Source organism: Sylvia atricapilla, chromosome 1 (genome assembly GCF_009819655.1).
Source record: "Sylvia atricapilla isolate bSylAtr1 chromosome 1, bSylAtr1.pri, whole genome shotgun sequence".
Classification (NCBI taxonomy): Eukaryota; Metazoa; Chordata; class Aves; order Passeriformes; family Sylviidae; genus Sylvia; species Sylvia atricapilla.
This window is the reverse complement of record NC_089140.1, coordinates 136,771,937-136,787,737: the sequence shown is the minus strand read 5'-3', so window position 1 is coordinate 136,787,737 and position 15,801 is coordinate 136,771,937. Positions and strand designations below refer to the sequence as shown.

The window sequence follows — 15,801 nt, the reverse complement described above, 5'->3', positions numbered from 1 at the left end:
TGTATAGAGGCAAGTATATTTTTTTAATTAAGTACATCTTGGAAATAAAGGTACTTGGAGGGTTGGGATTTTTTTAGAGAAACAAACAGTTTAGACCAAAATTTGCTCTTCAAAAACATTTTAAATACAAAACTGAGACACATTTTGGATGAATAGATTTCTGTCTGCTGGTATTACCTTCCCAGAAAGAGTGCATCTGAATTAAATCTCAGTACTGCCACTTTGTGTTTGTGTTACATAGATTGCTGAGCTCAGTGGGACTAGTTCCACAGGCAAGTCTGACATTTGGTATTTATTTGTAATACATATAACATGTTTCAGTTATGTAATGTTAGTAGGAAATAATATTTACTTAAATTAATATTGATGTACTTAATTTTTTGCTTAAACTTACATATTTTGGTGGATAATATATTTATTATGTTGATCCTGAAGAATATATCTTTATTTTTTTACACTTTTTGTAGTCACTGTGGTTGTATTTTGTCTTAATAATAATCCATACTTATGCCTTATATATAGCTGTACATTGTCTCAAACTAAATTAGTGTATATTTTTTGTAGTGATTTCTTTAATATTACTACAAAAGTCGAGTGTTAATTATTGCTACAAAAGTCTAGTGTAGATAGGTCATGTGCAAGGGTATAGACATGAGTGATCAATGAAATTCACTTCCAAGGTCATGGATAAGTGTTACACCATAGTTATATTTATGAACTACAGAATTGTGGAGAACTGAAGGTGTGTGCAGGCATACCTTAATAGGAAAACCTGAAGACCTTAATCTGCTCTTAATTTTATTCATATTAAAAATTGCTCTAAGTTAAAAGTGCTAAATGTCCAGGGTAATAGAAAATCTCCTCCTTTCCTTTTTATATACTGCAGTGCTTCACAGAAATAAAAAAATAAATAAAAGAAGAATTAGGTACTTTTAATAACTAAAGAAGGTAGTAAAAAATAATAGTATAAAAGCAGCAGATCTTTGGATGATTTCTCAACATTTTTTAGTGATTAAGAAAATCTTGAATTTGCAGAGCTTCCTGATTAGAAAAAATGTAACAAAATGGAAAAATAATTAATTGAAAAGATGGGTTTCTTTCAAAATTTTCTTTTTTCACTTTGCTGCTAGGTTCTGTAGCCACTGCCTGTCGTGATCCTGGTGTCCCAATGAATGGAACTAGAAATGGTGATGGAAGAGAACCTGGAGACACTGTCATTTTTCAGTGTGACCCTGGTTATGAACTTCAAGGAGATGAGAGAATAACCTGCATTCAGGTAGAAAACCGGTACTTCTGGCAGCCAAACCCACCAGTCTGTATAGGTAAGGAGAAAAAAAAAAAATGAATAATGTTTTCCTAAAAATAAAAGTCTTTATGTAATGAATCACACTGTTCTAGTAACTTGTTTAAAGAAAACACATGTACTGCATGTCTTAAAAATTATTTTAAATCAACCTCTGATAGTCATAACCATAACCTTTCCTCTGTAGCTGTTAGTATAATTGTTCTCACCCTACCCCTCTTAGGGCCTCCTCATTTATAATTTGATGATCTGGGACAGAGAAAGGAAATAAGTCACTGTCAATGAGTATTATCCTTGGTAGGCTATTCTTGGACAAACTTTGTGGGGAGGAATTTGCCAGAAATTACAACTGCAAGGAGCACCATACAGCTTTCAAATACTCTCTTTCCTTTATAAACTTAACTTGACCTTAGCTGTTAAAAATAAAATCTGCATTATATTTGGATATCCTCTGCACGCACACTGTCACCCTGTTCATGCATATCTGCAGACAGGTGTTTGCAAACACTAAAATGATTACTGAGTGTCTTGGCTATTCTACTTAATATGTTAAAGTATTATTTTCTCTGTTCTTACTCTGCTTCCTGTGTAGTGTGTGTTTATGGGCTTAAAGACAAGAATTGTCTAGACTATTTTCTGGATGACTACAGTAAAGAAATATTTTATTACTCATCTGTTATAATTCTTATATGTAAAAAGATGTGTTTTATTAACTGAATATCTGTAGATATCTAAGTGAAGAAGTAAAAGGAATTTTAGGGCTCTGGGCCCTAAAGTTAAAATATTCTATCATGCTGGCTTTATTTGCTGTTGCTGTTTTTAAAATTTATGTCTCAACTGAAAAAAAATACCCTATTATAAAGCAGTACTAGCAGTATTAATCACTATCAATAGTGAGTTGATAATATTACAGTATAGAATAAATGTAGGTGTCGGTGCTTAACTGACATTCTGTCCATAGCACACATTAAATATGCATATACTTGTTTTTTAACTGCATGCATCCATCCAATCTAATACTGAAAAGTTCCACACTTCATGCAAAACATACAGAGTAGCAAGAATGCTTATTATGGTGATTTATTTGTCCAAATATCAAGCATGAAGTTATTCTCTATCGATTTCCTATAATGATACATTCTTGGGGAATATGAACTGCTAATAGACTAGAGTATGCAAACCTTGCCTTGGAGCTTGTTGTGGTTTGAAAGTAAAACAAGTGAGAGGGTCCAAGTCAGAAATAGAATTTATTGAGAAGAAAAGGGAAAAGAAAGGTAAAACAAAATAAATGCAGTAATACAAAAAGACCACTGACAGAGTCAGAATATAACCTGATCAGGGTGATGGAAGCAGTCCAGGTGAGGTGGTCTTCCTGAAGTAGTGATCCCATAGAAAGGTCTGGTAGTTCTGGTCCCCTGAGAATCCAATGGGTAAGGGCTACTTGTACTGTCCCAAATCTCAGCTTATATCCAGGTGAGAATGCCTGGCTCCTCCCCCTGGGCAGAGCATCTCCCAATGGGATGATGAGTCATACAGAAGGTCCTTGATGGCCCATTAAAGAGAGATAACTCCCGGAGGGAGTTATCTATGAGTCATGGGCAAGGCATTGATGGGCCATTAACTGAAGGCACTCCAGAGGGAGAGGGGCCGGGGAAGAACCCTGCTCCAACAATTGGATTCATCAGTTCATGAAGATGGTGATAGAATACATCCTATACTACAACCTAGGACAGAGCTAAGTGATTTCAAAATTGTGTATTGTGGTTCAGTACCCCCTGAAGTTCATTGATTTTTTTCCTCATAACTTGTAATATATTCATTAATGTTGCTTCCATCCCTGTAAATCCAAACCGTGCAATTACTTACCGTGTACTTACCCTACACATAACTTCAACATCATCCTTGTTTATTGAAGAACTAGAAAAGAACAAACATAATTTTGATGAAAGTTTTCCACAAAATGACCTATATGAAACTAATACGAAGTAAAATTTCAGAAGTTTTTTCATATTTCTTTATGATTATTTAAATTAATCTTCAGACTAGAAATATGGAAGACATTTTTTACAGTTAGGGTAGTGAAGCACTGAAGCACATTGCCCAGAGACGTGTGTTTATCCCATCCCTGGAAACATTCTAGGTTGTATTTGACAGGGTTCTCAGAAACCTTATCTATTTGAAGATGTCCCTGGTCATCACTGAGGGGTTGAGCTAGCTGATTAAAATTTAAAGTTCCATTCTATGATTCTTTATTTAATATTTCTTAAAAAAAAAAAAAAAAAGAAAAAAAGTAAAACCAGACATTATGTTTCTTTTCATAAGTAATTCAATGAATAAATAAAATAAATAAAATCCAGAAAACTGTGGAATAAGATTTTGTTGCCCCCTAGATAAATTAAATAGATTTTAAATAAAAACCACTCCAACCTGTACTTCCTCACATAGAAAGAATGAATGCTGACATCAGCACAGAGACAGTACAGCTCAGTGCTTGCTTACCACTGTGTCTACACAGAGGTTTATAAAGAAAGGCTCACATAATCTACATCTAGTTTTACTGCACAACACATAAACATATATATTTTTTTCCTACTGTTTTGACATTTGCCTTTCTTTCTACAAGGGCTGTTGTATTTGTTCAGTCTTACCTCTTATGGCTAATACTGTAAAAAGTGTTCTTTAAACTTTGTTTTCAGAGCTGGTCTGTCCTCAGTTAGAAGTAAGGTTATGGAAATAATACCTTTCTACACATTAAATTCAGAAAATTATGGAATCTGAAACACATAAGAATTTAATTAGAACACACAGAGAAAGTCTATGAATAAGTTTAGAGAAAATAGTAAACTCAAAAACATAATTTAATAATATTTTTCATTACATCATTTTAACATTCTCAACTTACTACCTTATGAACTGAAAATTAATCTGAAACCGTTCTATCCGAAGAAAATTCTATCTGGGAGTTATCTTGCGAAGTGGAAGATTATTTTTTTTATTATTTTTTACTGCTGTTAATGGCATACCTTGAAATGAAGGTATATTGAAAGAATCCATATTGTGGCTGTCTGTCTAGCTTAGTGTACATTCCATTTATTTCCTTTTTGATATCAACAGACCTTGAGAAGGATTAAAATAAACACTGTTAACAGCAAAGGTAACTGCTGATAAAGAAAGAATAAGTATATAAGAAAGACAATACTAATATGAAAATATTCTATCAATGAACTAACAGGGAACTAAACTAAATCAAGATCTCAGGAAAAAATCATGAATGAAGACATTGGCAGAATTTAGTCTGCAACTAGGACACAGGGTTAAATTTCCTTTTATCATTTGCCATTTCAGAGTACTTTAAAAGTATCAGACTCATACAGCTTAGTGGTCATTTCAGTGAAGCCTGCTTAGATTGAGTAACCTAAATGCCCTCTTTGGTATTTTTCACATTTTCATTCCTAGGATTTTCACATTTAGGTTGCAGGGAGTGCAACCTAAGCCATTAAAGTACCTGAAAAAGAGAAGTGTACAGGTTTATACTGAAGAACATTAAATCCAGCTGATGAGCAGCCTTTACATTCCATACAACCTCCGCAGTTCCTTTTTTACATGAACTTTTACTTCAACAAGGTTACAGAAAGTTACAGTGAACTCTTCTACAATTAACAGATGTGTATTGTTTTGTAACAATTTAACTTTACTAATTTTGTAATTGTGACAAAGGAACATTCAACGCCAGATGCTTTTAATTAGAAACAATATGAATTTTAATTTTTTGAAGATAGGAAAATTGCAGTTATTATCTGTATTGTAAAACTAAGTAAGCGTTTCACACAAAATGAAATTTCTCCTGTCTGTTCCCTTGTATCTAATGGATCTTTATCTATCAACTGAAAAAATCTGGGAAAATGTTATTGTGATAAAAATTATATTTGGCAGTTGTCAAAAACTGCAAACCAAATTATGCTCAGTCTGGAATATATATTTTATGTATTTGCTAGTACTATTTATATGTGACATTATTGTGTTCTTAAAGCCAGGCCGTGTTTCCACTTCTAACTGTTTTCACACGAAATTATGATTTTATGATTCATGACCAACTTTAATACCAAAATGTAAATGAAGATTCTAATTTTTGGTGGTTTGTTTTGTTTTTAGTTGATTTTGCAATTCATTATTCCCTTTTAATATAAATAGATATGTAAAATTTAGAAAAAACTATACTCATATGTACTATGACTGTGGATATGTTAATCTACTTAAGTATGCCTCTTGTTTTACTTGAATTCGTAAATAACTTGTGATTTAATTCATAGAATCATAGATTCGCAGAGTAGTTTGAGTTGGACCATCTAATTCCCACCCTCCTACCATGTCAGGGACACCTTCCATTAGACCAAATGACTCAAAGCCTCATCCATTCTTACCTTGAGCAGTTCCAGGCATCCAAAAATTGCATGGACAACCTGCTCCAAGCCTCACCACACTCCTAGTAAACCACACTTTTTCCTAAAACCTGATCTAAACCTTTTTTTAAGTGCAAAACACTTCCCCCTTGTCCTATTACTGAACGACCTTGTGAAAAATCCTCCTCCAGCTCTCTGTAGGCCGTCTTTAGGCACTGAAAAGCACCATAAGTTCTCCTGGAGCATTCTCCTCTCCAGGCAGAGCAATCTCAACTCTCTCAGACTGTTTTCATAGGAGAGGTGTTCCATCTCCCTGATCATGTCTCCTCTGGACTCTCTCCAAAGGGTCAGTGTCTTTCTTGTGTTGGATGCCCCAGAGCTGGATGCATGTTTTCTCATGATATTAGGAAATACTCTGTATATTTCCCTGTAGGTTGAATTATACCTATACATATCATCTTTATCTGTACAAATCATTTTGAGTACAGTTGCACAGCACATACAGAACAACCAGAGGATCAGAACCAGACAACACTGGTTTATGGAAGGAAGGTTCTGCATGAGAAATCTGATCTCCTTGTATGACAAGGACATCTGCTCAGGGGATGTTAACGATGCAGAGTTTAGTGAAGTGTTTAACACTATTTCCCACATCATTCTCAATGAGAAACTGACTGTTGATAGGCTGGACAGGTGAACTCACTGGGTAGCTACTGACTGGATAGCTGGGCCTAGAGAGTCAGGGTGAATGGAGTTACATCCAGTTGGTGGCCAGTGATTAGAGGTGTTTCCCAGGGCTCAATACTGGAGCTAGTCCTGTTTAATCTCTTTAGTGACGATCTGGATGAGGCAATTGAGCTCAGTGATTGACTCTCAGTTCTCAGGAGTCACTAATTTGTGCTGGAATGTTGATCTGTTGGAGGTAGAAAGGCTCTGCAGAGGGATCTGGAGAGGCTGGATGAATTGGCCAAGGCCACTGCCAGATGGCTCAATAAGGTGAAGTGGTGAGTCCTGCACTACACCCTAAAGCATTCCAGGCTTGAGGGACAAATGGATGGAAAGCTGCTCAGTGGAAAAGGACCTGGGGCATCGTTTGACACGTGGCCAAACATGAGCCAGCGTGTGCCCAGAGGCCAAGAAATCCAATGGCATCCTGGCTTGTATCAGCAAGGTATGGCCATCATGACCAGAGCAGCAATCATCTCCTAGCACTCGGTGCTGGTGAGGTCACACTTCAAATCCTCTGTTGAGTTCTGGGCCCCTCACTGTAGGAAAGACATGGAGGTGATAGACTGAGTCCAGAGAAGGGCAACAAAGCTGGTGAAGCGTCCAGATAACAGCAGTATGAAGATCACCTGAGGAAGCTGACATTGTGTAGCCTAGAGGAAAGGAGGCTCAGGGAAGACATTCTTGCTCTCTACAACTACCTGAAAGGAGGTTGTATTGAGGGTGGTGTTCATTTCTTCACCCAAGTAACAAATGACAGAATGAGAGGAAATTGCTTCAAGTTGCACCATGGAAGGTTTAGGTTGGATATAAGGACAGATTTCTTCACCACCAGTAGGGTTACCAAGCATTTGAACAGGCTGACCAGGGAAATGGTTTAGCCCCCATTTTAAACACATGTAGATGTGACACTTCCAGATATGGTTTGGTGGTGGACTTGGCAGTGTTCGGTTTATGGTTGAAGTCCATGATCTATATGATTCTATAAGAGATTCAAATAACCTTAGAGCTCACAGAATATCTGTTACAGAACACCTGAGTAATCAATAACTTTCCTAGGCCTGGATAATCGCTTAGCAGAATTAAAACTTTAAAAAAAAAAAAAAAAAAAAAAAAAAAAAAAGTCTATATAAATCCTATCTGGAATCTTTTGAATAACGTTATAAGAAGTTCTTTCAAAAAAGATCTTTAGAAAACCTGATTTTTTTTCTTGCTGCATGAAGTCTCAGATAAGGAATGCTGAAGAACAAAATTTCATTATACCTTTCTTCTTTTTTACTATCTATTTTTCTGGACTGAAACCCCACAACATTGGGAACCTCAAAATCACACCGAAAAATGTGGTTATTTTTTTTCTGATTGTGCTTAAAGCTATTGCATTCATCTCTGAGGTTGAAAACTGCAATTACTTAAATATTTTTCAATTTATGTATTATATCCATCTTGATCTGAACTACTAATCAGTGTTACCTGGTGAAAAGGCAGATAATTGCACTATTAATGTAAGTATCATGTTTCATAGCCTAAGGAGGTTCTCTTAGAAGCAGAAAGAGGAAAGCTTACCTAGTCAAGTCTTTTTATGTGTGTAGCCATAACATTTTTCCGAAAAGCCTTGAAATAATGTTATGCAAGCAAAAGGACACAGATTTCAAAACCAAGTGTTTCAAATAATAATATTAGTATTTGTCTAAGGCAAAATGGGAATATATTTTGTGTTTGTTTCTATTAAAGCTTTATAAATACCTCACTTGTTTAACTTTTGGAGGACACTAAATGTCAGTGAACAGATTGCTGCTACTTGCTTCTTTGTCTCTTACCTTCTTTCCTCAAGTTCAATCTATTTTTATTCACAGCTCCCTGTGGAGGAAACCTGACTGGCTCATCAGGTTTTATACTTTCACCAAACTTCCCTCATCCTTATCCCCACAGCAGAGATTGTGACTGGACTATCAATGTTAATAGTGATTATGTTATATCATTAGCATTTATCAGGTAAGCTGTTACTTATAATTTTTAAAGTCATGTTTATAACTTTATTATTGGCCTTATTATTATATCTTTATTATTGTTTGTATCTCGGTAAGGTAATATATGTATACTTAATATGACTATCAAAGGGATTAGTAATCAATATCTTTGTTAAAAGTTACGTCAGAGTCATCAATACACATACAGGTGGATATTGGAAACTCATTTCTGTTTCCTTAAAAGCATTCTGTTTACACTGGCTAATGCTGATGTAATGCTCAATTTAACTAAGATTCAGTTCCTGATAAGGCAGCATGGAGTGACTCACTGAAGAAATGCCTGCAAACCAGGATGGTCTTTAATGATGAAAATTACCATCACTATAGAAACTCATCTATTTGTATGTGCCACTTTGTATTTAGGCAAAAATTCAAAAGTAGTCTTTAAATTTAGTTTTATTAGCTCATATAATTTCAGGATACTGAAGATACTTCCTGATGTTTTGCCTAATATTCTAGCATTTTCTGATACTGGAATTGTTCTAGAATTTTCTTTTATCACAACACAAGACTAAATTGAGCTTAACAGAATTCACAAAGGAACTTTTGCTGCCTGCACTGTATGTAACGCATGATGTAAATTAATATATCTGTTATGTGTGAAAATTATTCATCCCAACTAGGAAATATGTCACAGAAAAGGTAAAAATGGTACTTGTAATGCCCCACCAAATTTAAGTTCTTGTGCTGGGTGTTCTATGATAGTATCTATATTGTTCTGACCAGTGTTTATGTGATGACTTCTCTAGAGAGGTAAGTCATATAGTTGTCTGTTCTTGATGCTCAAGAACAGACATAATATGTGCTTTCCTGAGCATATCCTGGACATAATATGTGCTTTCCTGAGCATATCCTGAGGAAATTAATCATGTAATTATATTTACATAATTAACAGTATAAATATTTTGTTGGTGATTTCTGAATGTTTTAAGTTGGTAAGGAAACTTTCTGTTGTGCACTAACACTTCTTTTGTTGATTTGATTTAATATCATGAGCTCAATATATTTAAGAATATTCTGGTTTTTTATACTCTATATTTGTATATGAGATCATCCATCTTCAAAAAAAAATTTTTCACAGTGTGACTCCAGATACTATGAACAATTTAGAGATCCCAAATATTACGAAGTTCAAAAATTCTCAAAGTATGGTCAGTTAATATGAATCTTTAATGGAAACTCAGAATCTTAGTCTTGGTCAAAGTAGATTCAATCTTTACTGAGAATTGACACACAGACTGATCTAGAGTGAGAAACACTGAATACTCCACTAAATACTGTTAAACAGTCTTTTGAGTGGAACTTCATTCAGCTAATCCTTTTAAACTCAAGATGAACTATGGCACTTTAATAATCAAAGGTATTGACTTTTTACTTTTGCATTTATTTTATATGGAAATATTTTTGAATGCTAAAGACCTGATAGAGCTCCTTTTGTAACTTTTGGATTATTTAAAAATATTTTAGTCTGGGGCTACTATCAAGTAGAGACATAATAGTCTGGATTTTCATTCTTTTACTAACTTCCTTTTTAGAAGACTTTCTTTTTGTATGGAGACAATCTTAAAAGTGAACTTAGTTAACTCCTTGCCATTAATTAAAATTAAGTTTGAATTTAACTAACTTAGTTACCAAACTATAATTTAGTTCAGAAGAAAAGATGAGGTTTCAATACTGCATCTTTTTATTTAAATTGATTATGTTTATGATCAATGCTTCTTGCTCTCAGAGATATGTGAAGATCATGCTCTGGCTGTCTGAAAGTGTTTAGTCTGGCTGCAAGCTGAGTGCATTTTATCATAACCTATTTCTGCCAAAGATTCCAGTAGATCTAGGTTGTTTATTTTTCTAAACCTTTAGAAATATGTTATTAATTTTTTTCTCTGTTTAAAAATCTTTCCCTTTTTTCTGACTAGCAGGAAATTATTTTTTCTAAGGTGTGAACCAAAAGATACAGTATTTCTGTCTTTGCAAGTAAAACACTTCTACAAACCATTGTTTTTTTTCTGAAAGTGGAGGGATTTTTTTTCCTTTTATTAACACAGTGATAGTAAATTTAAAATTTAAGCTGATAAGAGTGAAAATATTAGGCAAAGCATATTCCATCTGACATTTCTCTTTTTTATTCTCTAGCTTCAGTATAGAACCAAACTATGATTTTCTTTATATCTATGATGGGCCAGACAGTAATAGCCCACTGATTGGGAGCTTTCAAGATAGCAAACTACCAGAGAGGATAGAGAGCAGTTCAAATACCATGCATCTGGCTTTTCGGAGTGACGGATCTGTTAGTTTTACTGGATTCCACCTGGAGTACAAAGGTAAATAAAATTATTTTTCATATGTATTTACAAAGTTCAATGCATGAGCGAAAATTTTGGTTTAATTTCTCACAACTTTCTGCCTGGTAATGTTTTTATTTAGCCTGAGAATATGGTAATGTGAATATCCTATTCATATTATATTAATATAATTTATGAATAGATTATTTGCATATTTATATTATTAATATCTATTGATATTCATCATAGTATAATATTATAAGATTGCTAGCTTAAAATAAAGTTTCTAGTATGTTTTTTTCACCTGTAATGTTGAATGTATGATTCCTTTCAAGTGTTTGAAGTAGGCTTACAAGAAAGCTGGGCAGGCACTTTTCATGACGCCATGCAGTGATAGGACAAGAGGGAATGGTCGTAAGGTGAAGGCAGATTTAGATTAGATATTAAGAAGAAATTCTTTGTTGTGAGAGTGGTGAGCATTGGAACAAGGTGCCCAGAGAGTTTGTGGACTCCCCATCCCTGGAGGTGTTCAAAACCAGGATGGATACAGCTCTGAGCAACCTGGTATGGTGGGAGGTTCCTTGCTCATGGCAGGAGCATTTGGAGCTAGATGATCTTTAAAGACCCTTCTAACCTCAATCATTCTACAAGTCTATGATTCTATGAAAAAAAAAAAGGAGACAGCAGGTTACAGGTTTCAAAAATAATTGTGCAGTGGCATAACTTAACAGCATATATACATTTGTTTTATCCAGAATTTATTTTTTTTTTTTATCTTACATAGCAGGTCATGTTGATTTAGGTGCATTTAAGGTGCTGCAAAATGAAATGACATGCTAGAATCTACAAGTCCAATACTGAATATAAAAAAAAATATTTAGGCTAGACCTTTATATGATAGATGCCGGTGGTGCTGTCCACCTGTCTCAGATCTCTGACGTCATAGCACAGTAAAACAGAAAATATAGACTTGCAAAATATATAATCAATAAGAATTTTCATAACTGTCTCTGCATGGCTTGAGAAACAGAAATATTTGCTATTAAGTGAATATGAAAATATTCTGTAAAGACAACCAGAAAGAAAATAGGGGCGGTATAGACCTCCTTGGTGTTTTCTTCTCCATTTATTCTGAGAGCAATTAGTAAGTGCAAAGGCATAGAAGGGAAAGAATAATGTATCTATTGCTTTGTAAAGCCCATGAAGCCTCCTTATATTTTCCTACAGTCATGGGATTCTACAGATGTCAAGGGAGTTGTCTCCACAGTATAAGCTAGTCCTGAAAAGCTAAAAGTAGGTCTCAACCATGTAGATGGTGAGCCCAGATGTAGGAAGTGTTTCAGTTCACAGCTATTTCTTCTTTTCAACTAAATTGAAAAATAATAAATGCAGATGGAAATGCTGTAGGAAGTGATTCAGGATCACAGAACTTCTGAAGAAGAAAAGATATTATTTTTAAAGAGGCTAATCTTTTTCTTCTGTGCTGTTGAATGAAGTCATGTGTCATGGAATAAGTGTTTCTCCTTTCCACCAGTCCAAGCATGAAGGATATTTATTAGGGAGACAGTCTCTTTGAGTTCTTGATCAAGGTTTAAACAAAGATGTGAACTGCTGTACTTCGTGAAAAGGACCAATCTAATTTTTATTTATGCCTCAACGTGTTATACATGAGATGAAAAGTTATTCTGGGGGCTGTACAGATGCTGTCCCCGGGGAGGCGGCCGAGCAGGGCAGAGGAAGTTTCCATGGTCAGACTGGAAGTAACCCCTCTTACCGGAGAACAGATCCCTGGATGGGCGGGAAAAATGCCCGGGAAATGAGGCTATGGGAGGAGCCTTAGCACATAAAGGCAGGAAACTGCAACGCCACGGGGAGCCGCTTTTTCTGAGTTTCTCGGAGGGTGTCGGGCTCGGCTGGAGGGTCATCTTGGCCCCCTTCCTCTGCCTTTTTGTCCCCGCCTTTCTCTCCTTGCTGTCCTGCTTCTTCCCTGGCTGGCTGTCCCGTCCGCCCCTGTCCATGCTTCCACCGCCTCCCCAGAGCAGCTGGACCCCCCGGCTCCCCAGTGCCCAGTTTTCCCGACGGAGCAGCCGCCTGCAGCCTGCCTGCGCCCGGGCCCCGGGAGCCGCAGCTGCTGCCGGAGTTCTCCCGTGGCCGGGGCAGCCTGTTCCCCCCCTTGGCAGAGACACGCCGCCGGCTGCTGTTCGCACACCGCTCCCGGGAGCCGCAGCTGCTGCCGGAGTTCTCCCGTGGCCGGGGCAGCCTGTTCCTCCCCGTCGGCAGAGACACGCCGCCGGCTGCTGTTCGCACACCGCGCCCGGGCCGCCCGGGCTCACCGCAGCCTGGTGAGCTCCGGCTGCCGGGGGCAGAGCAGGGAGCAGCTGTGCCCGTGTTCTCTTTCTCTCTCCGCCTCTCTTTTCCTCTCTTTGCTCCCTTTTCTATCCCCCTTCGGTAGGAACACTTATCTTTCTTTATCAATAAAAGTTCTCAGATAAACTATGGCCGTGCTTGCACTTAATTTTCATCTGAGAAATCGATCAAAAAGGATCTTCCCCAAATCTGCTTTAACAGAAGGACAGGACGCTTTGTAATCAAGGCAGAATACTATTTCTAACATTACTGAAAACCCATGTGTGCCACTAAGATGTCTTTCTCCTCTTCAGAGTCACAGTGCTAGCAAAATGCTATAGCTATCAGCACACTTTTAAAGGGACTGAAAATCTAAGTAATGGGAGGATGCAGGCATGTGTTTATGTGTGTATATGTACGTGGGGGAAGTTGGAAAATGGACTTAACCTAACCCTAATTTTCCCTGTTCACCTGAGAGGGTTGTTTCTCCTGCTATTATAACTGGAATATGAATTTTAACATCATTAAAAAAAAAAAAAAAAAAGACATAAACAGAAGGAACTACTTCGTTTCACATAAAAATTTGAAGGATTATGAAAGCTGGACAGCTCAAAATCCTTTAAGCAGATGGTCAGTTTGCTTAGTGAATTATCCCATTTTTGCTGGGAATATCTGATAAGTGTACCTCTGCACTTCTTGACTTAGGTGTATCATAAGAACCATTACTGTGTGGCCATTCCTTGAACCCTGTGTTCAGTTTTAGGCCCCTCATGACAGGAAAGATGTTGAAGTTCTGGAGTATGGACAGAGGATAATGGAGCTGGTTAAGGATCCAGGTACAAGTTTTATGAGGAGTTGCTGAGGGAGCTGGGTTATTTAGTCTGGAGAAAAGGAAGGAAACCTTACATTCTCTACAACTACCTGAGAGGAGATTGTAGTGATGGGAGGGTTAGTCTCTTCTCAGAAGTCACAAGCAATAGAACGAGGGGAAATGGTTTAAATTATACCAAGGAGGGTTTAGATTGAATTTAGGAAAGGGAGTCTTCATGAGAGGTTGTTAATCATTGAACTGGCTGCCAGGGAAGTGGTAGAATCCTCATCCCTGGAAGTATTTAAAAGACATGTAGATGTGGCACTGGGGGACATGATTTGGTGGTGGATTTGGCAGTGCTGGGCTTACAGATAGGCTCAATGATCTTAGAGATCTTTTCCAGCCTAAATGATTCTATGGTTCTAAAGTTCTGTTCTATTATTCTGTAAATAACAAAGGCAGAAAATCAGCTTGACTGCTGAGCTGAGAATCTTGATAGTATTGTGATTAGTAATGTAGTCAATATTCTCTTTGTTAATAACCTGTTTGATGGGAGAGACCAAATTTGTGGACAACATCAGTTTGGAGGGGTATGTCAGTGCTACTCAAAGGATCATGTGAGGTTATGGCATAAGATTGACAGGAGCACTAAACAAAGCATTCTGGTTTCAGCTGAGTTAAAGTTATTTTTCGTCATAGCAGCTAGTATAGTGCTTTATTTTGGATTTAGGATGAGAATAATGTGGAAAATATGGTGTTGTGGTTGCCGCTGGCCAGTACTTATTCTGAATCAAGGACTTGGCTTCTCATGCTGCTTTGCTGGTGAGGAGGCTGGGGAAGCTGAAGAAGCTGGGAGACAACACAGCCACAACAGCAACTTTCCAATGTGATATTCTGGCTTGGAGGAGCCTACTTAGATGTTGGCTGGGCATCAGTCTCTTGGTCATGAGCAATTGTTTTTCATTTACATAACTTGTTTTTCTGGGGTTTTATATCTGTCTCTTTTTAAAAATGTTCTATTACAATTTATTATTGTTTCTATTATTATTATTATTATTACATTTTATTTAAACTATTAAACCATTCTTATTTCAATCTACAAATTATCTCAATTTAACCTTTGCAGTTGTCTCCCCATACCACTGTGAATCCCAACAAGTGAGCAGTTGCCTGGTCCTTAGTTGCTGACTGGGGCTAAAGCTCAAGAGTCCTTTTTGATGAGTTGACTGCAGGTCTGACCACAGCGTGTTAAAACAAATTCGTTTTAATCATCCATTATGTTAGTTTTATAGTCACTGGTCAAAATAGTGATTTATTTGGAGTCAGAGTTGTTGTGCTTGTTCTGAGAATTGAGTTATGCAACAACTTACTTTCTTTATATGTTCATCTTTTGTTACCTCTGGGTATTGGATTAAGGATATAATTTTGATGGACTGTGTAACACTGGCTCAGGATGTGATAAAATAATTCCTGGTTTTGAGTGAGTGAGACTAATCTGGTATTTTTGCTCAGTATTGTTGTCATATCTGTACTGTTAGGGAACCACCTATTGAAAATTGTTATCAATCACAACCTTTGTCTTTTCTCCTCAGAGAACCAATATATGGGGCAGATACGGAGGAACACTTGCCCCACTCCTTCACCTTTCCTTTCCCCTTCACCTTTTCATTCTCCTTCAAGCTAATTTCAATAGGTCTTGAGGGTTTTGAATATCCTTGAGGTGTTCAGACCAATGTATTCATATTGCTATGTCTCCTGCATGTGTTTCAGGTTTTGAGGTTAAACAATTATTTAGGAATACTGCCCTGAGATCTGCCCTGAAGCTGGATTGCTACAAGTTATAGGGTGCATGGGAAAGCGTGGACAAGTACCAAGGATAGTGGGCACCTCCAGTGTTTGGTAGTTC

At 36.8% G+C, this 15,801-nt stretch overlaps 1 protein-coding gene across 2 annotated transcripts in view; it reads left to right on the top strand.

Annotated features, from left to right (window-relative positions):
* The window catches only part of CSMD3 (CUB and Sushi multiple domains 3), a 580,968-nt gene that overhangs the window by 399,422 nt on the left and 165,745 nt on the right, over positions 1–15,801 (top strand). For both annotated transcript variants that reach the window (XM_066334988.1, XM_066334980.1), the window contains 3 exons: positions 1,131–1,322; positions 8,283–8,421; positions 10,590–10,777. In XM_066334988.1, the coding sequence (XP_066191085.1) occupies positions 1,131–1,322; positions 8,283–8,421; positions 10,590–10,777 (519 nt within the window). The remainder of the gene's footprint in view (positions 1–1,130; positions 1,323–8,282; positions 8,422–10,589; positions 10,778–15,801) is intronic.